Source organism: Elephas maximus, chromosome 1, assembly GCF_024166365.1.
Source record: "Elephas maximus indicus isolate mEleMax1 chromosome 1, mEleMax1 primary haplotype, whole genome shotgun sequence".
In the NCBI taxonomy this organism is placed as follows: Eukaryota; Metazoa; Chordata; class Mammalia; order Proboscidea; family Elephantidae; genus Elephas; species Elephas maximus.
In genome coordinates, this window is record NC_064819.1 from 220,089,550 (window position 1) to 220,115,074 (window position 25,525).

Below are 25,525 nucleotides of genomic sequence, written 5' to 3' on the forward strand. Positions count from 1 at the left end.
GATCGCACATCAAAAGGGTGAGTTTTATGGTGTGTGAATGCTCTCAGCTGTAGAAACTAGTATGTTTTTCCTTGACCACTCTACCTATTAAGTTGTTCTGGTAAAGCATAATATAACTTATAAAAATCATTAGCATTAAAGCCCATATTTATCTATGTTTTAACAAAAATGAGAAGCTTCATAATCAATTTTATAAACTTCATGAAAGTTTACTAATACCAGTGCAGATGAAGTGATAGCAATTCCAGCATCTCTCCCAAGTTACGGTGGGAAGATAAAGAGTAGCTCATCACTTCTGTTCTCTCATTAGCTCGATCTAGCAAACATTATTGTTCTGGAATTGAGAGAGGAAGCATTAGTATTTTAATACAGGAGTGTCAAACGTGCTGTATTGTTCTTTCCCCAGGTACTACCATTCCCGAGCCAGGTGGTATACAACAGAGTGGGCAAGTGTGGGAGTCGCACTGTCGTCCTGCTTCTGAGGATCTTGTCTGAGAAGCATGGGTTCAATTTGGTCACGTCAGACATTCACAACAAAACCAGGCTTACTAAAAATGAGCAAGTAAGTTGTCTTTGCCCGTTGTTCGATTATATTTTCCTTCAATTCGTTTGTGTAATTAGTGGGGACTGTACAGGACATCCCTGAAACTCCTGCAAATGAAGACCAGAGTTGCAATTTCATGCTGTATTTTGCCAGCGCATGGAAGGAAATTTAAATTATGGGTTCTGAAGGAGCCCTTTTTAAACTAGGAAGTTTCCTTGGAGGGATGCTTTATTAATACTGATTAAGGACACTGTAGACTTGTCGTTGGCTATTTAGCTAAAGTTAACAATGCATAAATAAGTAGTTACACCACCAAGCTATGAATAACGCTGACGTCCTGAAAGCAAAAGTGAGAAAACTTTCTTATATTGTCCTCTGCGTTTTCTCACAGAGTCCTGAATCTTCATGGTTATAGTAAAGAGAAAAATCTTTTGTTGGAATAGCACCCATTTCGTTTCTTATTTTGGTTATTTGCATCTTCTCATTTTTCTCCTTTGTCAGTTTGGTTGATGGGGAAATGAGCTTCCTGTTACGGTAACAAAAACAACATTTTGGAGTATTCAGTGGATAGCACACTGGTGGAAGAGTAAAACCAGTAAACCAGTTGCCATTGAGTCGATTTCAACTCATGGTGACCCCAGGTGTGTCACAGTAGAACTGTGCTCCATAGAGTTTTCAATGACTCATATTTCTGAAGTAGATCACCAGGCCTCTCTTCTGAGGCACCTCTGTGCACTCTCAAACCTCCAGCCTTTCGTTTAGGAGCCAAGCATGAGTGCTGTATTCTCCCAGGAGCTATGAAGACTGACTCTACTTTGTAACCCTGTACGGGGTAGAATTAACGATCACCACTGAGGGGCTTGGCTACTGTAAACACATTAGGCCTTGTGCTCTCCTGGCCATTTTACAGGGTCAAGTTTGTCAGTCTGGTCCTCAGAGACTTGCTTCTTTCCCTTAGATGCTTAGCATGAGCAGCTACCCAATGAGTGGCAGTGCATTGGTTATGAGTTTGGGAAATAACCAAAGCCCATAGTTTAATATCAAGTTGCGATCATAGTTATGAAAGTTTCCACCCATGCCCACTTCTTTTGGACATAATCCTGACTTGTGAGGCATGGAAAACATCGTAAGCAGATGGAATTCCATTAGTAATTTACAATAGGCCATCTCTCCCTTTCATCTTGGAGAAAAGTGGAACTGTTCTAAAACAGTATCATAATCAACAGTACTTGTTATAAAGTCGATAGGTGTACATACTGGCTGTCAGAGTAGAGATCAAAATACCCATTCCTTTGAAAACTTCCTTGAAACAGTATCTGAGTATTGAGTTTAAATAGTTACTACCAATCCACAAAAGACATTTTCAAGGTTTATCCCTTATAGAAAAGTCATATTTGGTGACCGGATTAGTTTCCTAAGGCTGCCGTAACAAAGTACCACAAAGTAAATACTTCTTAAAACAACAGAAGTTTATTACCTCACGGTTCTGGAGACTAGAAGTCTGAATTCAGGGCATCAACAAGGCCATGCTGTCTCTGAAGGCTCTAGGAGAAGTTCCTTTCTTGTCTTTCCCAGCTCCTGGTAGCCCCAAGCATTCCTTGGATGGCATCTGCAGCTTGCCTCTATCTTCACATGGCAAGCTTCCTGCTGTATCTGTCTTTGTGACTTTTCTCTTTGGTAAGGACACCACTTTACTGGATTAGAAGCCACCCTACTCCAGTATGATAATATGTTTCCAAACAGGAGGAGCCCTGGTGGCACAGTAATTAAGAGCCCAAAATGTCAGCAGTTCGGATCCACCAGCCTCTCCTTGGAATCCCTATGGGCAGGTCTACTCTGTCCTATAGGGTCGATATGAACCAGAATCGACTCGACTGCAAGGAGTTTAGTCTGATTTGGAGCCCTGGTGGTACAGTGGTTAAGACCTCAGCTGCTAACCGAAAGATTGGCAGTTCAAATCCACCAGCTGCTCCTTGGAAACCCTATGGGGCAGTTCTGCTCTGTCCGTTAGGGTCGCTACAAGTTGCAACAAACACGACAGCAATGGGTTCAGTTTTTGTATTTCCAAACAAGGTCACATTCACGGAGAGTGGGGATTAGGACTTCACCGTATCTGTCTGGAAAACACAGTTGAATCCATAACAGTGATATTTAAGGGTAACACACTTTAAGAACAACTTTGCTTATATAGGTAGGTTCTCTTTGATTTCCTTAGCTGATTGAAGAGCTAATATGATTATGCTGGTTATGCCCTTTTTACTACTAGAAAGAAAGCAGCTATAAATAAGAAGCTTATGTTATTGGAGTTTTACTATAATTATTTAATTTGGTTTTCCCCTGAGTCTAAGGCTTAGGGTCTGCTTATCAGATTATGCTTAAATATTCTTATGTGTGAGAACTATAAGGTGACCCATGCACAGGTCTCAGCTGCCTCATAAAACACAGTAACAAGGTACTATTTTCCCCCATTGCAGAGGGATGCAGACGACACAGAGAGAGCAAGACACAGGTAATGAGATGATTAGGCATGAGATGTTCAGGAATGTCCTAGAAGTGAGAACACAGAATATATTGTTGTTAGCTGCCTTCAAGACTGCCACCGACTCGTGTTGACCCTGTGTACAGTGGAACAAAACACTGCCCAGTCCTGCACCATCTGCATGATCAGTTACAGATTGGACCCTGTGATCCATAGCATTTTCAATGGTTGATTTTTGGAACTAGATCACCAGGCCTGTCTTCCTAGTCCATCTTAGTCTGGAAGCTCCACTGAAACCTGTTCAGCATCCTAGCAACACGCGAGCCTCATAAAATATAAACCAAAACTAAAACTACTGCTATGGAGTTGATTCCAACTCACAGTAAACCTATAGGATGGAGTAGAACTGCGCCATAGAGATTCCAGTGAGCACCTGCTGAATTCGAGCTGCTGACCTTTTGGTTAGCAACCTTCACACTTAACCACTATGCCACCAGGGTTGCCACAAAATATAAGAGCATTTAAATATACTATAAAATTTTACACAGATAAACCTACTTTGTTTCCTGTGAGGAGCAAACATGAGAAAGTAAACTAAAATTGTAACTGTAACTGGAAGGCTTTAGATTTAAAATGAAGAATGGTTTACTAACAACATACAGATTGTTAAATTCAGAAAGAGTTAAAGACACAGTCATCTTTCTCTTCCAAAATCTGGGTTCATGTCTAATCTGTTTGGAATGGTTTGGCTTGTCTGTAGTCCAGAGAATAGACTAGACAATCTTTTAAGGTTCTCTCCAGCCCTGGGACCCTGTGATATATTTATACAACTTCCAGCATAATCTGTGTATTATGTAGTTAAGACATTTCTGATTACTGTGGTCAGGGTGACCTAGAATACATTTCACTACTCAGTTATTCTAGATTCCTAGTAAATTATAAGGCAAGTTTTAAAACCTAAGAGAAAGATAAAGTAGGAAAAACAAATATACAATTTCAATGTAAAAACAAATGTAAGGACAGGGACTGTTGCTTCCTGCAGCTCGCTAACCTGGTACTGGTATGCGTAGAGCCAGCCAGGAAAAAAATACGACAAGCAGCCCAAGTTTGGAACAGGTCAAGAATGTTTAAAAAATTTTTTCCTTGTTATACATATTGCTTTTGCTTAAGTTTCAAAGTACATAAAACAAGCAGAGGAAACAAATATTATTTTAACTTAATAAATTCAAGAAATAATTTGTGGTACGTGTAGCTACTCTTCTGGGTAATTTCTTAAAGGAATAAAGAGGAAGTATTTCAGGAGACTAGTTACAATTTTATAGCCAGTGGTTCTCAATCTGAAACAGCAGAACCCTGGGTATTTGTTCCCATGGAAACATTTTTCTCTAGAGTTCCTAACAGTTCTGCTTCAGGTGCAAAGTTAAAGAGACTCTTGTGAGTTGGCCTGGCACTCTATCCACAATGTAGAACATTTCTTTTCTGAGGAAATGTGTTCCAGGTTCCAAACTACTGACTTATAAATGAACTTCGAGGTCGTATACATTCATAAGACTGGAATTATCTATATGGTTTTATTCATATACAAAGGCATTTCCTCTGGACCAGAGTCAAATTCGCTCATACATGTCCCCCTCGAGGGTAGCTGTCATCACACACACACTCATGCACACTTCACACAGACACATGCACACTCACAATACTACACTTTAAGTGGTCTGACGTTCTCTTTCAGAGAGTTGCTCTAAGTGCAGTAGAGGCCATATTCAGAATGCTGCAGGCATGTCACAGACATGAGAATTCACAATTATTTCATGGCGGAGAAGGGCAAAAATTGTTGGCCTGTGAGCCTAAAGGATTGAGAAAGTAAATCATTTTATTCTTTTTACTTATATCGAAGCTGCCAAAGAATTCTAAATTGAAAACAGCACCTGCTACTTCCCAATTGCTTCACTTCATTATTTCGTTTGACTCTTTTGGGCCTAAAAATATACGAGTGAGTAGGTATTTATCCCTATTTTGTGGATGAGAAAGATTAGACAATGAGATTAAGTCACTTTCCAAAGGTAGCATAGTAAGTATCTATGGAGGCTAGACTTGAACCCAGGTCTTCCTGACTCCAAAGCCCATTATCTTAATGCAGTGGGTTAGCCGCTCTGGCACTACAGCACAATCTCCAGCAGAACCTTTTGTGTAGGCACAGTGGCCCTTCTGGGGATGCTGGGCTATAGGCCAGATAACTTTTTTTTTTTTTAGTGCAATGGCACAGGGTTAAGAAGCCCTGTTGACGCCATTATAGTAGCATTTCCCTAGGCATGTTCCTGAGAATTCTTATCTCCTGAGACACTCGGAGAAATCCTGGTGGTGTACTGGTTAAGCACCACAGCTGCCAGCCAAAAGGTCGGCAGTTCGAATTCACCAGGCGCTCCATGGAAACCCTATGGGACAGTTCTGCTCTGTCCTATGAGCTGGAATTGACTCGTTGGCAATGGGTTTGGTTTTCTTTTTTTTGGAACACACTTGGAGAAAAGAAAATCCCATGGTTAAGTAAGGGTAGGGAGTGCTGCATGCCCTGCCCCCCTTTAGGGGATTCACAGTGATTTTTAGCATTGTAAAGACTCTGAGAATTCTTGCAGTTAAAAGCAAAAATCTCTTTAACTGTGTTTCACCTCGTTTCCCAATCTTATCTGATACACACACCTGTTGCCATCCAGTCGATTCTGACTCATAGCAGCCCCATGTGCTACGGAGCACAATTGCTCCACAGGGTTTTGTTGGCTGTAATCTTTATGGAAGCAGATTGCCAGGCCTTTCTTCCTCAGTGCTGCTGGGTGGGCTTCAACCTCCAGCCATGAGGTTAGTAGTCAAGTGCAAACCACTGGGGCCACCCTGGAACCTTATTTGATGAGGAATGCTTTCTGACTGTGTGTGACTCTCATTTGCATCTCACAGAACTTGACATTCACACTTTGGGAAATACTCAGCTAGTTTACCTTCTTCCCTCAGTCACACCAGTAGAACCCAAAACCCAAGGGGGCTACTGCTATTTCACTGTAAACTTTACACCTGCTCTGACTATTCAGCAGCTATTCAAATAATCAAAACCTGGAGAAGTATTCAGAGGGTGGGGAAGAGAGAGAGACCCCATGTCCATGTGCTCTAGATTGCTTTACCCTCTTGGTCAAAACCAGTGATCCTCCACAATGTGTTAGACTGTACTCTCCCATTGCTCTTACCCACTGTTAAGTTCCAAGGCTGAACTGTGACTATGAAGCAATGAGACTTTTTAAAGAACTCACTTGAAGAAAGGATGTTAGATTTGGAAAAGGTCTCCAGACCACGGGGATTCCTCCCCAGCTGCCTTAAAGCAAGGTCACCTGGCCTGTGTTTAATCCAGAAAGCTCTCGCATTCATTCTGAAACAGGTTTCTGCATTGTTTGTTCATTCATTCTGATGACTATCCATTGAGGACCTACTGTGTGCTGTGTATTGGGCAGCAGATGCCGCACTAGATGCTTGTGTTTCTTATTTCTAATCCGTTGAGCAACAATATTCGCGACGTGTTCTCACCCCATTTTATAGGGAACGACAGGAACAATCAGTAGTTCATCTGACTAAAGTATCACATAAATCAAGAGGAATGTGGGAAAATAAGACCTGAAAGAGAACTGGGGTCAAATCCTGGAGAACTTTGAGGACTAGGCTTAGGAGTTAGAACTTTATTCAGTGGACAGTATAGAGCTATTAAAAAATGATTCTTAACCATACCAAAAACCCATTGCCATCGCGTCGATTCCAATTCCTAGTGACCCTGTGGGACAGAGTAGAACTGCCCCATAGGGTTTCCAAGGCTGTACTTATGGAAGCAGACTGCCAAATCTTTCTCCTGCAGGGTGGCTGGTGGGTTTGAGTTGCCGATCTTTTGGATAGCAGCCGAGTATTTAATCAATGTGCCACTAGGGCATCTTTTTCTTAATGATAATGGGCATCAAAATCTGCTGGGGAGCTTTTTTCAGAGCATGTATTTTAAAGTCTTACAAAATAAAATCCAGTGGTGGTTCAGTGGAGAATCCCTGGCTTCCCACGTGGGAGACCCAGTTCAATTCTGAGTCAATATAGCTCATGAACAGCCAGCACCCAGCTGTCGTTGGAGGCTTGCGTGTTGCTATGATGCTGAACAGGTTTCAGCAGAGCCTCCAGATGGACTTCAGCAGAGCTTTAAGATGGACTAGGAAGAAAGGACTGGCGATCTACATCCAAAAATCAGCCAGTGAACATCTTTGGATCACAACGGTCCAATCTGTGACCAATCCTGGGGGTGGTACAGGAACAGGCAGCATTTCTTTCTGTTGTACATGGGGTCTCCGTGAGTAGAAGGCGGACTCGACAGCAGCTAACAACAACAACTACAAAATACTGAGCTAGACTTTTAGGGATGGATCCCAGGTATTTGTATTTTGTGGGGAAAAGACTCCCCAGGAAAGGCTAATGCACAACTCTAGTGAAGAATCATTGCACTAAAGGCTCTAAATTGTTAGAAAGCTCTCCTTTTATTAAACTGAACCTTTCACTGAGCAAGAGTAATTCCTCTTTCACCCGAGAATCCCCCAAGCCCTGAAGTCTTAGTGGCTGATGTCTCCTTGGGAGTCTACACCTTAATCCTCAGAACCTTACCCTTGCTTGGAATGTTCTGGAAAAGCCTCCTTTAGAATCACCCTCAGGGCTTCCTAACATTATAGTAAGAGGGACAGTGTTTGCAGGCATGAGAGCTACTCTGGACATTGGAATCAAACCAAAAGATTAGCCTAGTCCATCTCCATGCCGGAGGGAGTCGTTCACCCAGATCTGTAAACAAGGTTTTGTCTTGGAATTCTGTAGACAGAAGCTGAGTCCTGCTAATGGAAACTCAGTGAGGAGGGAAGAAAAAAAACGAAGTAGCAGCAGGAGCAACAAGGCCTGAAAATATAATATGTTTTTTCCTGTCCTTCCAATTGTAGCTGTGAGATTGATTTTCTCTGCTGTTCAGACCCAACCTCTTTTGCCTTGCTCAGGTCATTACTCCCCCTGGTGGAGTTCTCCTTCACTGCAGGCATGTGGTTTATTGCTCTAATGGCCCAGACCTGAGCTAAAGGTAGGAAGAACATCCTGCCTCCTGCTGGAAGGGCTTCTCCACACAAAAGGAAAGGGGAAAAGTAACCTGAGTCTCTGCGTGGTGCAAATGATTAAAGCACTCGGCTGCTAACTGAAAGGTTGGAAGTTTGAGTATACCCAGGTATATATCCCAGGTGCCTCGAGAGAAAGGCCTGGTGATCTACTGCCAAAAAACCAGCCATTAAAAACCCTGTGGAGCACAGTTCCACTCCAACACACATAAGATCACCATGAGTTGGCTTGATGGCAATTGGTTTTTTGGTTTTTAACCTGAGCCTACAGCCAGCCTCCGAGCCTTCAGTCTGAAGGTCTGTGGAGTTCTCCCAAGCAACTCCTTATTTTGCTTTGATGTATCAAAAACATGTCCTTTCTTTCACTGAAGATGTTTTACAAAATTATAGGGCATCTATTTGTTCACGAGTGACATGAGAACTCAGACCCAAGCAGGCAGATGTTATTACTGCTACAAGCATATCCTAAAGAAGTTGGGAGCAAAGTCTTTTACTAACTGGCTACATCTGCAGAACTGCAAGTAAAGGTTTTCTCTCCAGTCCCAGCTAGTTAGGCTTAAAGCAAGAGAAACAGCTCCCTGGCATATCCCCTACAGTGTAAGTGCTGTTTGATCTCTGCCTTTTTTTTCTTTTTAAGTTCAATTATTTCTCATTCTCACGTGCACTCTGATTTGACTTCTTCCTTTAGATACATTCCAGTACATATTTATTTTTCATATTTTGTAGTATTTTAAAGTCAAACTTCTTCTTGGGATGATATACTCTGTTTTCTTACCTAGGACTTTAATTTTTCCCCCCTCTGGTTTTACTTATCTTTTTAATAATACTTTTATGCCTGTTATAACTTTCAGTTTTTCAGCATGTTACATGCATGTTAGAGAAATTATATCCCACAAACCCTCTTTAATCTTTATTTTGCTAATTAACCCCTTCCCTCTGTTTTAAAAGGTTGCTTATAGATCAAATAACAGCAAGACTAATGGCAAGTAGGAGTCCCTGGGTGGTACAGACAGTTAACACGCTTGCTGCTAATTGAAAGGTTGATGGTTTGAGTCCACCCAGAGACACCTCAGCACAAAGGCCTGATGATCTTCCAAAAAGTCAGCCATTGAAAACCCCTTGGATGGTGCATGCTCTGCACAGCTGGACCAGCGATCGGCAGCATCCGCCCACCTGCCTGCCCCCACCTCCACTGCCTTACCTGCCAAGTGATCAGTGGCATGGATTCCTGCACCGCCAGACCAGTGACTAGAGGCACAAGCCCCGCCTTGGTCTGGTGACTGGTGGCGTGAGCTCCTGTGCCGCTCACCCAGTGACCTCTTCACCCCCACCCCGACCACCCAGGAATCAGCAGTGCGTACCCACTGCATCCGTAACATGGTGACAGGTGAGAACACTCCCTGCACCCCCACCCAGTGACTAATGGATAGGCACATCACATCATCAGCAACACCCATCATATTCTGACAGGCACCATCTGCACATCTGCCAAACGATGAGCAGGAGATCTTAGTGCCTTCATCCTATACCCACGCAGCTACAACATCACACATCCCACACCCAGACAGTTTCTTCCTGCAGGCCGAATACACATGCACTGGAACCCTGATCCCCACTACTTGCTGAGATGCTGATTAATGCATGTACAGAAGGCCTATCCCATCCATTTGGTTGCACTACCTCACTGTGGCTATGGAGACATCCTGCTCTGACCTCCAGAGGGCACAGTAACTGCTAACACCAACCCAGAGGGATTGCACGGTCCCCAAGGGCTCTGGGGGGACCCTGACTAGCCAACAGTTGTGACCCAACATCAGAGGAAGAACCTACTCTACCACCTCAACTCAATCTTGTAAGGGAAGACATACAGTCCTAACCACAGAGGACTCACATGTGAGTGTGACCCACCTTACCCACTAGTAAGAGGAAATCACATCCAGTCAACTAACACCATCAAAATCAATCATAGACCAATACCACAAAACAACAACAATAAAAATAATACAAAAGAAGAAAGACATTCTCAGAAGAAAGAGAAGAAACAAAGTTTCTGATGTATCAAAGCAAAACAAAACCAAAAAATCAGGACAAAACATACAATCAATAAAGAAATATATAAATAGATTTATTAACACATTAATGCCTCAGAGACAGCAGACAGTAACAAATCATGAAGAAACAGGATAAGATGGCTCAAACAAGTTTGCAAAATAAAGGGACAGAAAACCTTCGTGAGGAAAAAATGATAATAGAACTAGGAATTCAAAAAAACGTGCATTTAGGCTTCTGAAAGAGATCAAGGTAAACACAGGAAAAACCCTAGAAGAATTGAGAAAAACTATACAGGAACAAAATGACAAACTAAATAGAGAAATAGAAAGCATACAAAAACAACAACAAATAGAAATCCAGAAGATTAACAATATCAGAAATAGATAACTCAATGGAAGGATGTAGAAATAGAATTGAATCAATGGAAGAAAGAATTAATGAAATTGTTACTAGTTTGTTTGAAGAACAATTGAAAAAAAAGTGAAGAAAGCTTAAGAGTTATGTGGGACACCATTAAGAAGAATGATTTAAACATAATAGGAATTCTAAAAGAGGAGGAGAAAAAAAAAGGCAGAGAGAATTTTTGAAGATATATCAGCAGAAAACTTCCCAGGTATCATGAAAGACAAGAAGATTTTCATTCAAGACACTCAATGAACCCCATACAGGATAGTCCCCAAAAGAAATTCACCGAGACATAGCATAATCAAACTTCCCAAAATCAAAAACAAAGAATTCTGAAAGCTCCTGAAAAACAAAATATCACTTACAATATGGCACCAATAAGACTAAGTGCTGATTTCTCATCAGAAACCATGCAGGCAAGAAGACAATGGCATGACATATATAAAATTCTGAAAGAAAGGGATTGCCAACCAAGAATCACATAACCAGCAAAAACTGCCTTTCAAAAATGATGGAGAAACTAGGACATTATCCGAGAAGCAGAAATTAAGAGAATCTGTAAAAACCAGACCAATCTTACAAGAAATATTAAAGGGAGCCCTTTGGACAGAGAACTAATGGCATCAGACAACAACCTGAGATAAAGACACGTGACAGCATTGCCCAGATATCCACCTAGATAAAGACTTCACAAAAGTACCCTAAAGATGCACAACCAATCACAGGGAACCAGAGATAAGATGTAAACAAGTCAAGCTGTAAATAAGGTCAACTTCAAAACAAAAAGGGGGAGTAAATGATGTAGTTATAGAACTCCCATATGGAGAGGAAGTCAAGGATATTTCAACTTAGGAGGAAGAAGGTAAATTTCTGGGCAACTACAAAAAAAGTTAATAAATCTATCACCAAAATAAAGAAGAAAATAAAAAACCCTCAGTAAACACAAAAACAACAATGAATGATAGGGAAAGAAAATTAATATATAAAAGGAACTCAGCACAGAAAATTAATAGGAACAAAGAAACCACTAACACCACACACACAAAAAAAAGTATAAAGAAAGTCAGCAGCGAATTTATATCTACTGATAATCACACTGAATGTAAATTGATTAAATAGTCAAGATGCAGAGAGTGGCCGAATGGATATGAAAACATGACCCATCAATATGTGGCCCACAAGAGACACACCTTAAACACAAAGACATAAATAACTTAAAAATCAAAGGTTGGAAAAACTATAACAAGCAGACAGTAACCAAAAGAGAGCAGGAGGGGAAATAATTTCCGATAAAACAGACTTTAAGTCAATGTCCATTATAAGAGCCAAGGAAGGGCATTATGTAATGATTAAAAGGCCAATCCACCAAGAAGACATAAAAATAATAAATACTTTTTCACCCAATGACAGAGCTCCAAAATACATAAAGCAAACTACGGAATTGAAAAGAAAAATACACAGTTCTATTTTATAAAAATAATAGGAGACTTTAACACACCACTTTCAATGATGGACAGAACAACTAGAAAGAAATTCAACAAAGATACAGTTGATCTAAATAACGCAATCAATCACTTGATCTCACAGGCATATACAGAACAGACTACCCAACAGTGGTACATTGTACATTCTTCTCCAATGGACATGGGTCGCTCTCCAGAATAGACCATATTTTCAGCCACAAAGCAAGCCTCAATAAATTAAAAAAAATCAACATAATACAAAGCATCTTCTCTGACCATAATGCTATAAAACTAGAAATCAGTAACAGAAAGAGCAAGGAAAAAAAAATTTAAATACATGAAAACTGAATAATGCCTTACTTAAAAACTCTTGGGTAACAGAAGAAATTAAATATGAGATTAAAAAAAATTAATCAAATGAGAATGAAAACACATCATACCAAAACCTTTGGGACACAGCAAAAGCAATGCTCCAAGGAAAAATTAAAGCAATAAATGCACACATCAAAAAAGAATGGTCTAAAATTAACAATTTAACTTGAAAACTTGTACAGATACAAAAGGAACAGCAAAAGAAGTCCACAGTCACCAGAATAAAGGAAATAATAAAGATCAGAGCAGAAATAAATGAAACAGAAATATAGTAGAAACAATCAACAAGACTAGAAGTTGGTTCTTTGAGAGGATTAATAAAACTGACAAACCACTGGACAAACTGACAAAGGAAAAAATGAGAAGATGCAAATAACCAAAATAAGAAATGAAATGGGTGATATTACAACAAAAACAACTGACATAAAGAGGATCATAATAGAATATTATGAAAAATTGTAATTCAACAAATTTGAAAACCTCGAAGAAATGGTCAAATTCCTCGAAACACACTACTTACCAAAACTAACACAAATGTTGTTGTTGTTAGGTGCCATAGAGTCTGTTTTGACTCTTAGCAACACTATGTACAATGGAACACTGCCTGGTCCTGTGCCATCCTCGCAATTGTTTGTATGTTTCAGCCCATTATTGCAGCCAGTGTGTCAATCCATTTCATTGAGGGTCTTCCTCTTTTTCACTGATCTTCTACTTTACCAAGGGTGATGTCCTTTTCCAGGGACTGGTCCCTCCTGATAACATGTCTAAAAAGTACATTAGATAAAGACTCATGATCCTTGCTTCTAAGGAGCATTCTGGATGTACTTCTTCCAGAACAGATTTATTTGTTCTTCTGACAGTCCATGTTATACTCAATATTCTTTGCTAACACCATAATTCAAAGGCGTCAATTCTTCTTAGGTCTTCCTTATTAGTTGTCCAGCTTTCATACGCATCATATTAGGTGATTGAAAATACCATGGCTTGGGTGAGGTACACCTTAGTCCTGAAAGTGACATCTTTGCTTTTTAATACTTTAAAAAGGTCTTTTGCAGCAGATTTACTCAATGCAGTACGTCACTTGATTTCTTGACTTCTGCTTTCATAGGCATTGACAGTGGATCAAAATAAAATAAAATCTTTGATGACTCCAATACAAATATAGGTAGAAAATCTAAACAGACCTGTAACAAAAAAAAAAAAAAACTCCCAACAACAACAAAGCCCTGGCCCAGATGGCTTCAGTGGAGACTTCTACAAAACATTCAAAGAAGAATTGACACCAATTCTATTCAAACTATTCCAGAACATAGAAAAGGAAAGAATACTCCCTAATTCATTCTAGGAAGCCTGCATAACCCTGAGACCAAAGCCAGGCAAACATACTACCAAAAAAGGAAAATTACCGATCAATATCCCTCATAAATGTGGACATAAAAATTCTCAACAAAATTCTAGCCTACAGAATTCAACAGCATATTAAAAAAAAAAAAAAATTACATCACGATCAGGTGGGATTCACACCAGGGATGCAAATGTGGTTCAGCATTAGAAAGTCAGTCAACATAATTCACCACATAAATAAAACAAAGGAAAAGAATCACATGATCATTTCAATCGATGCAGAAAAGGCATTTGATAAAATCCAACACCCTGTCCTGATAAAAACTCTCAGTAAAATAGAAATAGAGGGAAATTCCTCAACATAACTAAGGGCATATATGCAAAACCATCAGCCAACATTATTCTCAATAGAGAGAGATTGAAAGCACTCCCCTTGAGAATGGTAACAAGTCAAGGATGCCAATTATCACCACTCTTATTCAATATTGTACTGGACATCTTAGCCAGAGTAATAAGGCAAGACAGGGAAATAAAGGCTATCCAAATTGAAAACGAAGAAGTAAAACTATCCCTATTCACAGAAGACATGATCCTATACCTAGGAAATCCCAAAGATTCCACAAGAAAGTTACTGGAACTAACAGAAGGGCTCAGCAAAGTGGCAGAGTACAAGATCAACACAAAAATCAGTTGAGTTCCTATACACAACAAGGAAAACTCTGGAAAGGAGATCAAGAAAAGAATATCATTTACAATAGACCCCAAAAGGATAAAAACACCTTGGAATAAATCTAACAAGAGATGTAAAGGACTTATACAAGCAATACTACAAAATACTATTGCAAGAAACCAAAAGAGACCTACAAAATGAAAGAACATTCCATGTTCATGGGTTGGAAGACTTAACGTTGTAAAAATGTCAATACTCACCAAAGTAATCTATAGATATAATGCAATCCTTATCCAAATTCCAACAAGGTTCTTTAACAAAATGGAAAAACTAATCTGCAACTTTATGTGGAAAAGAAAGAGGCCACAAATAGCTAAAGCAATATTGAAGAAGAACAAAGTAGAAGGTCTCACAAAACTTACTATACAGCCACCGTAATCAAAACAGCATGGTACTTTTTCAACAACAGACACATAGACCAATAGAAGAGAATTGAGAGCACAGAAGTAAATCTATTCATCTGTGGGCAGCTGATCTTTGACAAAGGGTCAAAGTCCATTCAATGGGAAAGAAACAGTCTCTTTAAAAAATGGTGCTGGCAAAATTGGATATCCACTTCCAGAAAAATGAATTAGGATCCATACCTCACACCACACACAAAAACAAACTTGAAATGAATCAAAGACCTAAATGTTCAAAGCTAAAACTGTACAGTGCCTGGAACAGAACATAGGGACAAAGCTAGAGGTCCTAATTTTCAGCATAAATAGATTTTCAAACACTAGAAATGCAGGAACAACAGATGATAAATTACTGTATTTTACACAAATTGCACACATCTACTACATTAGTTTGCCAGCCTCTCCCTCCTCCTGTGAGGTATTTTCTTAAGTGTGCTATGCTAATTTTTTACAGCAATGTGTACAAAAAAAAAAAAAAAAAAGACATAGCAGTACTCACAAAATTAACTTGTGTGTGAAGGGCATGATTGGTGAACAAACGTAGAAGGCACGCATACATAATTGGGATCAACTAAATATTAAATACGCTCACCAAAAGACTTTACCAAAATAGTAAACAGAGAACCTACAGTCTGGGGAAAATTCTTTGGCAATGACATATCTGACAAGGATCTAATGTCTAAAATATATACAAAAATTGATGAACTAAATAAAAAAATAAACAATCCAATCAAAAAATGGGCAAACAACATGAACAGACACTTCATGAAAGAAGACATTCAGGAGACTAGCAAACACATGAAGAAATGCTCACGATTATTAGCCATTAAAAAAAAAAAAAAAACCTTTGCTGTCAAGTTGATTCTGACTCATAGCGACCCTACAGGACAGAGTAGAACTGCCCCATAGAGTTTCCAAGGAATGCCTGGTGGATTTGAACTGCCAGCCTTTTGGTTAGCAGCTGTATCACTAACCACTACGTCATCAGGGTTTCCCGTTAGCCATTAGAGAGATGTAAATCAGAACTACAATGAGGTACCATCTCTCTCCTGAAAAATAGCACTGATCAAAAAAAAAAAAAAAATTGCTGGCAGGGTATAGGGAGATTGGAACTCTTATACACTGCTAGTGGGATTGGAAAATGGTGCAACCACTATGGAAAATGGTGTGGCACTTCCTCAAAAAGCTAGAAATAGGAATACCTTATGATCCAGCAATCTGACTGCTAAGAATATATCCTAGAGATATAAGAGCCATTACTCCAGTAGACATATACACACACGTGTTCATTGCAGCATTATTCACAATAGCAAAAAGATGGAAACCACCTAAGTGCCTATCAAGGGATGAGTAGAGTAACAAATTGTGATATATACATACAGTGGAATAGTATAAAAAATGGTAGAATGGGAGAAAAATGTAGAACAAAAATCAAATTCCTAAAAAAGACCAGACTTACTGGACTGATAGAGACTAGAGTATCCCCCGAGACTATTGCCATAAGATACCCTTTTTATTTGAAACTGAAGCCACTCCTGGAGGTCTCCTTTCAACCAAATAATAGATTGGCTTAGAAAATAAACTATCACCCACGGGGAATGTGTTCCCTTAAACAATCAACTATATGAGACCAAATAGTCAACATTTACCCAAGAGCAAAGATGAGAAGGCAAGGAGGGGCAGGAAAGCTAGACAAATGGAAACAGAACAAAACAGAACTGGTATAATGAGGTTTCCTGACCTTCTACTGCCAGGTGGTCCCCAAGCTCCATTGTTTCTTCTGCTCTGTCCCATAGGGTTGCTATGAGTCTGAGTTGACAGCAATGGTTTTTTTTTTAAACCTCCCTTTACCTCTCCATTTTTCATCGCTTACATTGACTTGCTTTGGTGGTTCTCAAACATGAGTGGCTCAGAATTTCCCGGATATCCTGGAGGGCTTGTTAAAACACAGATCGCTAGGCCCACCCCCGGAGTTTCTGATTCACTAGGTCTGGGTTGGGGCCTGAGATGTGCATTCCTAACAGATTTCCAGGTGCTGCTGCTCATCTGGAGACCACACTTTGAGAAACGCTGCCTTAGCTCATGCCTTCATCATTTCTTACTGAGATTACTGCCCTGTCTTCTTAGCTAAGGCTATTCTGTTCCTAATCCTTACCTCTCTTCTTCACATTCTGCACCCTGCCTTCAGATTTGAGAGATACAATTCTGATCTTTTACTTCCTCATCTAAAATCCTTTCTGGCTACCAATTGCCCATAGATTAAATGTCAAAACCCTTCATGTGGCCTGTAGGACCCTCAGTTACCTGGTTCCTACCTTCTCCAGTCTCATCTGTTACCTTGTTGATCCCATACCTGACCTTCTAGGACAGTGAACTCCTGACAGTTTCTTAATATACATGTCTTTTCATGTTTTGTCCTTTGCATCTGCTGTTCACGCTTGTTTGCAATGTTGGAAATCCCTTTCTCTACTGGCCAACTTCTATGGGTCCCTCAAAACCACTTAGAACACTTCCTCAGGGAAGCATTACCTCTCCATCTGCAGGCAGGGTTGGGCACCTGCATGTGCCTTCTACCCCATGCTGGTTATCACAGGGTCATACCTGTCTACTAGTCCACCTTGCCCATGGTACTCTGAGCTTTTTGAGAGCAACAACAAAATCTTTTACCTCTATAGCCTCAGCTATACATGGCCTGACACAGAGTTGGAGCTCAGTGGACATTGAATAAAAAGGAGACCCAGGAAGGCTACTTGTAGGAGGTAGGCATTTAGCCAGATGGAAAGAGTCATTAGGATTTGGACAGGCAGAGAGAGGAGGAAGAACATTCCAGGAAAAGAAGCTTGAGCCTGAACTTGGAGATGGTCAGGCTGTGGTGTGAGGAAGGGAAAAGGAGTGAGCTGCCTTGGCTAGCCTAGGTGTGTGCTCTTGTGAGCCAGTTGAGGGAGACAGTGAAGGTAGATATAACACAACTCAGCAAGCAAGTAAATATGAAAGTTCAAAAAAGAGGGATTAAACGTGAGAACATGGAGAGCACCATCAACAAGACAGGACTGTCCAGAGACAGGTTAGGCTGGATAAAGAGTAAAGATGGGGGAGGATCAAGAGTGTGGTTCTAGCCATGGTAATTTGGGGAGCATCAATAGGACAAAGTCTACTGTCTTTTCTTTATGTGCCTTCCCATCCACCAGATTTGTGCTTTTATCTCCAGGGCCTGGTAACTGCTCAGTAAATGCTGAATGAATGAATGGTGAATGGATGTATGCAGTGGAGTCAGAATGAAGCCAGGAGTGGTCCTGCAAGAGCCAGGCAAGAGCCAGGGAAAAGGAGAAGTGGTCCCTGAGGTGATTTTAGATAGAGCTTTTGCCACCCAGGGTGCCGCCTGCGATGCTGCCCAGGAGGATAAGAGAGAGCTAGGGGGAAAGGCAGACAGCTCGCTACAGTGGAGAACCAAGAAAGAAAACTCAGGTGACAGACAGGAGTTCAAGGAGACCATAGCTTGTCACTAGCAACGGGGACAGTCTGGCCAGATTATAGTGTCTGTGAAGAGCAAATGGCACCTCAAACATAATCCCTTAAACATGTGCTTATGGTGCATCATACATGACTTTCTATTTGGCGTGCAATGACAAAACATGTGAGAGCTGAAATGCACTCTCTGACCTCACTGCGTCAGTGCAATAGACATGAGCGTTAGTGCCTTTCTTCTATATTTAAAGTGATGTCTAGAAAGAATTATACATTTGTCACTGCTAATCCATTTTTCCTTGTAAAATAGACAGCTTTATGACTATTATGACACTGTTCTCCAAATCCAGCAACTACTATTCTTCCGCTAAATGCAACACATTGACGTGTGTTTAGAGAATGTAATATAAATGTTGGAAATGTCAAAGAAATGGTTTTTCTCCTGATCCGTTTTTCCAGTTTTCTTGTATAGTACTAGGGGCTTTCTTGTATTATTCTTATGTGGGCAGAGAAGCATTTCAACAAAAATAATCTAGAAATTAAAGCATTAATGAGTTATGTATAAATCAGTTATACTAATTAATCATAACTCATTAATGAGGTAATAATAAAGAGTTATGCTTCTAAGCAGACATCCTTAGAGATAAATTACCTATGGTTATGCTCCGAAATCAGTAATTCTGTTGGTACCAAAACCAAACCCGTTGCTGTTGAGTTGATTTTGACTCATGGCGACCCCACGTGTTACAGAATAGAACTACTCTATAGGGTTTTCTTGGCTGTAATCTTTATAGAAGCAGATGGCTGGGCCTTTCTTCCATGGTGCCACTAGGTGGGTTTGAACCAGCATCCTTTAGCTTAGTAGCCGAGAGCAAATCATTTGCACCACCCAGGGACCTTTTATTAAGTCTCCTGATAGATCCATCAAAAGTCAAAAATAGAAAGGGGACCAAGCAGAAGTTTTACTACCAAAAGCAAGCGCTGGAGCTTGTAGGGGAGGGGGTAGAGAATAAACAGTAGATAATTTTTTTTTTTAATGAGGAAGGATTCAATTTCCTTTTGTGCTACAGTGTGGAGACAGACCAACCGTTATTTGCCTACGCCTGCTACTGACTAAGGGAAGCACAGGATTTATGAACTACAAGTAATTTATTTTTAAAATTCAATTTCATTTGTTCAAACAAGCATTGTGAGCACGAGTACCTAAAGAATTTAGACACTGAGATCTCAGTTTAGCAATCCCTGAAGCATATACTCCTTGGAGTTCATTTATGCAACAGTTATCATTGAGCACTTAAGCGTCAATCACCGTGCAAGACAGGAGGCAGCCAGGCTGACCCACAGCTTTTCTGTTTTCTCTCATGTTTAAGACAAACCTGGCAGTTCCAGAGTTTTTTGTTGCTACTCTGTTGGCATGTGAACGACTGTTCTTTGTTGCCGGTTTTTAACTTGAACTGTTTCATAAAGCCTGGCATGTTGCACTTCCGATGTTCTTCCAAAATAGCAATCTTCAGTGTGCTTTTCGAAATTCTACAGTGTGTCAGTTTTGACGGGGCCAATTAGGAAATCTGAGGAAAGTGAAGTTCAGGAAGTCGGGAAGTCGTAAGAATGTTTGGAATTTCTGACAGATTTTACTAAACATTTTCTGGAAGACATGTTCCAGAAGACCATAAAAGTTAGTTTACACAAATATCAACTTGCTGATAATGGCAAATAAATAATTCAGGTGGCCACCCACCAAAATCAAGAAGTTTGGGGGTCTGTGTGTTTCCAGTGAAATATTTTCTTTAGACATTTTTACAGTCAAAGGGAGAAATAATGAAGTGTTGCCTCATTTTATTCCCACTTTTAAATTCTGAAAAACTAGTTTCAAGTATTTCTGTATATCCCAATAATAATAATAAAAATAATACCATTATAGAAATATAATGATTAACCTCCTCTCTTGATTTGACTTTAAAAGAGGGAATTAAAGGCATTTTTTTTTTTTTTTACTTGCATGTCAGTACAGCCATACACTTATTTCCCCCGTTGAAATTACTTAATCTATTAACATTGTTTTCATGGTAGCAATCAACTAGTTAGATCCATCGCAATGAATCTGGATTTGCTGTGTGCCATCGAGTCGATTCCAACTCATAGTGACCCTACAGGACAGAGTAGTACTGCCCCGTAGGGGTTCCTAGGTTGTAATCTTTGTGGGAACAGATGACCAGGTCTTTTCTCTTGAGGAGTAGCTGGTGCATTTGAACTGCAGACCTTTCAGTTAGCAGCTGAACACTTAACCACTGCATCGCCATGGCTCCTTTATATTTATACACTAAAAAGCCTTATGTAAAGTTCATAAATGTTGCATAAAACACAGCTGTGTGGCTCTGGCCCAAGAGATAATAAGTGGGGAAAAAGGGAATCAGGTAAATAACCTTTAGCTTAATACAGCTTGAAAACTAGATCCTATATATGCTAATTTTGTGCTTATTTTAATAGATGGAACTGATTAAAAATATAAGTACTGCCGAACAGCCCTATTTATTCACTCGACACGTTCATTTCCTCAACTTCTCAAGGTAAGACATTTTCCACTTTAATGGTTCTTTTTGCTTCTTTGACTCCTTCTAACAAACAGTTCCTTTAAAGTCAGCCTTCATTCTCTAGGCATTGCCCTTGAAAAAAAAAATTGAAAAGACATTTTTTAATCCATTTATTTTTGCCGTAGAGGAATCAAAATTTGAAATATTTCATTTCTTCCTAGAATACTAATCTTAAATCTTGCAAAAGCTTGAAATTGTTTTTAATGAGAACCCAGTTGACCTGACAGTTCTTATAAAAAAAAAAAAAAAAAAGGCAGGTTTCGTATCAAAGCAAACTAGTAGGCAAGAGATGGGTATTTTGACATAAATATTTTATGGCATGTTTCTGTACAATTTGAACCTGCATAGAACTCTGGGAATAACTTAGTGGTACAGTAATGCCTGTTTTATAGGATTTGAAAAGCTTGTGCTGGCTTGCATTAATTTCCTGCCGGTAACAAATTGCCACAAACCAGGTGGCTTAAAACAATTGAAATTTGTTTTCTCACTGTTCTGGAGGCTAGAAGACTGAAATCAAGGTGTTGGCAGGGCCATGCTCCCTCTGAAGGCTATAGGAAAGAATCCTTCCTTGCCTTTTCCAGCTTCTGGTGGTTCCTGGCTGTCCTTGATCTTCCTTGGCTTCCAGTGGCTTCAGTCCAATCTTTGCTGCCATCTTCACATGGCCATCTTCCTCTGTGTCTGTCTGTGTCTCTGTATCCATATCACCCCCCTTCTTTCTCTTATAAAGACACTAAGCATTGGATTTGAAGCCACTGTAATCCACTACAGGAGCTCTGGTGGCACAGTAGTTAAGCGCTCAGCCGCTAACCAAAAGGTTGGTGGTTCAAACCCACCAGCTGCTCCACTGGAGAAAGACCTGGCAGTCTGACTCCATAAAGATTACAGCCTTGGAAACCGTATGGGTCGGTTCTACTTTGGCCTATAGAGTTGCTACGAGTGAGAATTGACTCCATGGCAGTTTTTTTTTTTTTTTGAAACCTCATCTTAACTTGATTAAATCAAGAAACAAAAAAACCAAACACATTGCCATGGAGTCAATTCTGACTCACAGAGACATTATAGGACAGAATACCACTGCTGTATAGAGTTTCTAAGGAGTGCCTGGTGAATTCGAACTGCCGACTTATTGGTTAGCAGACGCAGCTCTTAACCACTACACCACCAGGGTTTCCTGATTACATCAATAAGGACTTTATTTCCAAATAAGGTCACATTCACAGGTACTGAAGGTTAGAACATCAACATATATGGGGGGGCGGGGGACACACAATTTAACCCACTATATGATCTCTGTGCCAACATTTTTAACACTCCATTTTATTATTCTCAGGCTTGCATATTTTGACCTTGGTGGGGTATTTGCAAAATTGTTTTTTTCTTCAGCTGCATTGCCCTTCTGATAATAATGCACAGCTTCAAATTTGGATTTTTAGCCCTTTGATCTGTTTATTGCTCGCTTCAAGTTCTGTGCATTCTCTTCCCCAGTGATTCATTAGCATGGGCTCTGTGGTCATCGGGCTTCATTCTAAATGGGTTGCCCTTAGATTCCTCCCCTGCCATGACTGGCCTATGTCTGCCCATCACTGTTGCTATTGGCTGACAGAGCCATGAGCCAACAGACTAGCCAGCTAGTGACCCCTGCACCTCCTTCTTCAGCCATCTGACTAACAATTCCCTCACTTTAACGTGGAGATCATTGTACCTCACTGGGTGGAGGGGATTAAATTAGTATTTGTGAAAGCACCAGAGCCCCAGGCCTGAGAGAGCAGAGCACACCTGCTCGTGGGCTCTGACCTAATGGTCCCCTCCACTAGACCAGGCTCCTTTACCAGGAGGCCGATCCTGAGGGGAGGGCTGGGCTCTGCCCTGAACCCTCACTGCTCCAGTTCTCATCACACCTGCACAGCTGCCCTGCTCCAGGCTGTCCAAGACCCTACATGGTGGGAGAAAGTTTTAGCCTTCAAAGGACTGCCCTGTGCAAATTCAGTGTAAAAAGAATGAGATTCAGCAAAGCAGGTTATAAGCAGAGAAGAGGAGTACCTGCCTTATCTTTAAAAGCAAGTCTCCCCTGCAGTTCCTCCTGCCTGCCCGAAAGCCAGCGTTCCTTTGGCCAGTGAATGGGCACCTGTACATTCTCCTAAGTGGCCCAGGGTAATGTCACCGAGTAGCTTTGAGAGTGTTTCCAACCATATTTATGAAGCGGCTTGTTACTGGGTTGTCTATGGCATGTGCCCTGCCTTATACTTCCAGGAGGCCAAAACACATAAGTAGGCATTAGACATGAGACTTGTTAGCAATTTCAGGCATTGTATTTTATGATCTACAAGGAACAGAGCACTGCATCTCTGATCCTTAGTTTTCTAGAGAGATCCCTTCTGCATTATCTTTGAGGTCCTCAAACCTCATTCATTTAACTCTTCTTGCTTCATAGGTCACATTTTTAACACCAAAACAAATTGAAATGCAACAAATTTTAATAATTGACCCAGGGCAATATAAAACTGTAATGACAAGCCAAGGCTGATAAGGTCTTAATTGGACAGCAGAACTCAGAACAGCTTGGCAACCGTATCCTATTTTGGCCTCCACTGTCGAATACATGTACAAGAGTTCAGTCTTGATAAGTGCTTTTAGAAGACCCCACACTGGCAGAAAAGAGTAGTGTCCTTGGTCTCAGGACATCTGAGCATCAGACTTTGCCTGCCTGCTGACCAGAATTTTAGGCAAGTAATTTAACCTCTTCGGGTCTCCAGTTTTCCATCTGTGAAATAGGGACAGTTCCTACCCACCTTTACCTCACAGGGATTCTCTAAGCACATGAAGGGAAGCCTTTCAAGTCCTTTGAGAGAAGGATGTTTTATAAATTCAAGACAGCATTTAAAAAAAAAAAAAAAAAGGCATTTCTAGTGAAAGAAGCCAATCTGAAAAAGCTATCTACTGATTCCAACTATATGGCTTTCTGGAAAAGATAAAACTAGATAGAGAGTTAAAAGTTCAGTGGTTGCCAGATGTTCAGGGAGGGGAGAGGGGAGATGAATAGATGGAGCACAGGGCATGTTTAGAGCAGAGAAACTATTCCGTATGATACTGTAATGATGTCTCCATGACATTATGTAGAACTGTACAACACAACAGTAAACCCTAACATAAACTATGACCTTTAGTTAATATAATACATTGGGTTCATCAGTGGTAAAAAAATATACCACAAGAATGCAAGATGTTATAGATTATAAAGAAAATGTTCTACATTCTACTTTGGTGAGTAGCGTCTGGGGTCTTAAAAGCTTGTGAGCGGCCATCTACGATACTCCATTGACGTCACCCTGTCTGGAACAAGGGAGAATGAAGAAAACCAAAAACACAAGGAAAAGATTAGTCCAAAGACTAGTGGACCACAACTACAGCAGCCTCCACCAGACTGAGTCTAGCACGATTAGATGGTGCCCGGCTACCACTACTGACTGCTCTGACAGAGATCACAATAGAACTGGAGCAAAATGTAGAACAAAATTCTAACTCAAAAAAACAAAAGATTAAACTTACTGGTCTGACAGGCTGGAGAAACCCCGAGAGTATGCCCTCCCCTACCCCAATACCTTTTCAGCTCAGTACTAAAGTCACTCCTGAGGTTCACTCTTCTGCCAAAGATTAGACAGGCCCATAAAGCAAAACAAGTCTAAATGGGCACACCAGCCCAGAGGCAAGGACGAGAAGGCAGGAGGGGACAGGAAAACTGGTAATGGGGAATCTAAGGTCGAGAAGGGGTGAGTGTTGACATGTCTTGAGGTTGGCAACCAGTGTCACAAAATAGTATGTGTATTGTTTAATGAGAAGCTGTTTTGCTCTGTAAACTTTCATCTAAAGTATAACTTAAAAAGAAAAAATCTACATGAGACCAAAAGGTCAACAATTACTCTAAAGCAAAGATAAGAAGATAAAAAAACAAAAACAAAAAAATCCCAAACCCACTGCCGTCGAGTCAATTCTGATTCATAGCAACCCTATAGGACAGAGCAGAACTGCCCCATAGGGTTTCCCAGGAGCACCTGATGGATTTGAACTGCTTACTTTTTGGTTAGCAGCCGTAGCACTTAACCACTACACCACCAGGGTTTCCTGAGAAGATAAGAGGACAGGGAAACTAGAGTACAGGAAATAGAACAACCAGAACGCAATTAAAGAAAATGTTGACGTATGGTGCAAAATGTAACTGAATGTCACTGAACAATTTGTGTAGAGATTGTCAAATTGTCTAATTTGCTATGTGAGCTTTCACTGAAATACAATTTAAAAAAAAGAATGCAAGATGTTAATAATAGGCCAAACAGTGTATAAGGTGCCAGTGAGTACATGGGAACTCTGTTCTTTCAGTACAATTTGTCCACGATCCTAAAGCTGCTCTAAAAAACAAGCTGTATTAATTAAAAAAAAAAAAAAAAAAACGACATTTCTAGAAATCTCAGTGTGTGCCCACAGTCTGGATCCTAACTATACATCTATCCCAATGCCTTTAGGGT

The 25,525-nt window shown here is 40.3% G+C and overlaps 1 protein-coding gene across 1 annotated transcript in view; it reads left to right on the forward strand.

The window, feature by feature from the left end:
* The window catches only part of UST (uronyl 2-sulfotransferase), a 365,048-nt gene that overhangs the window by 196,873 nt on the left and 142,650 nt on the right, over positions 1-25,525 (forward strand). Inside the window, exons 3-4 of the mRNA XM_049905661.1 lie at positions 407-562; positions 20,902-20,981. Of these exons, the coding sequence (XP_049761618.1) occupies positions 407-562; positions 20,902-20,981 (236 nt within the window). The remainder of the gene's footprint in view (positions 1-406; positions 563-20,901; positions 20,982-25,525) is intronic.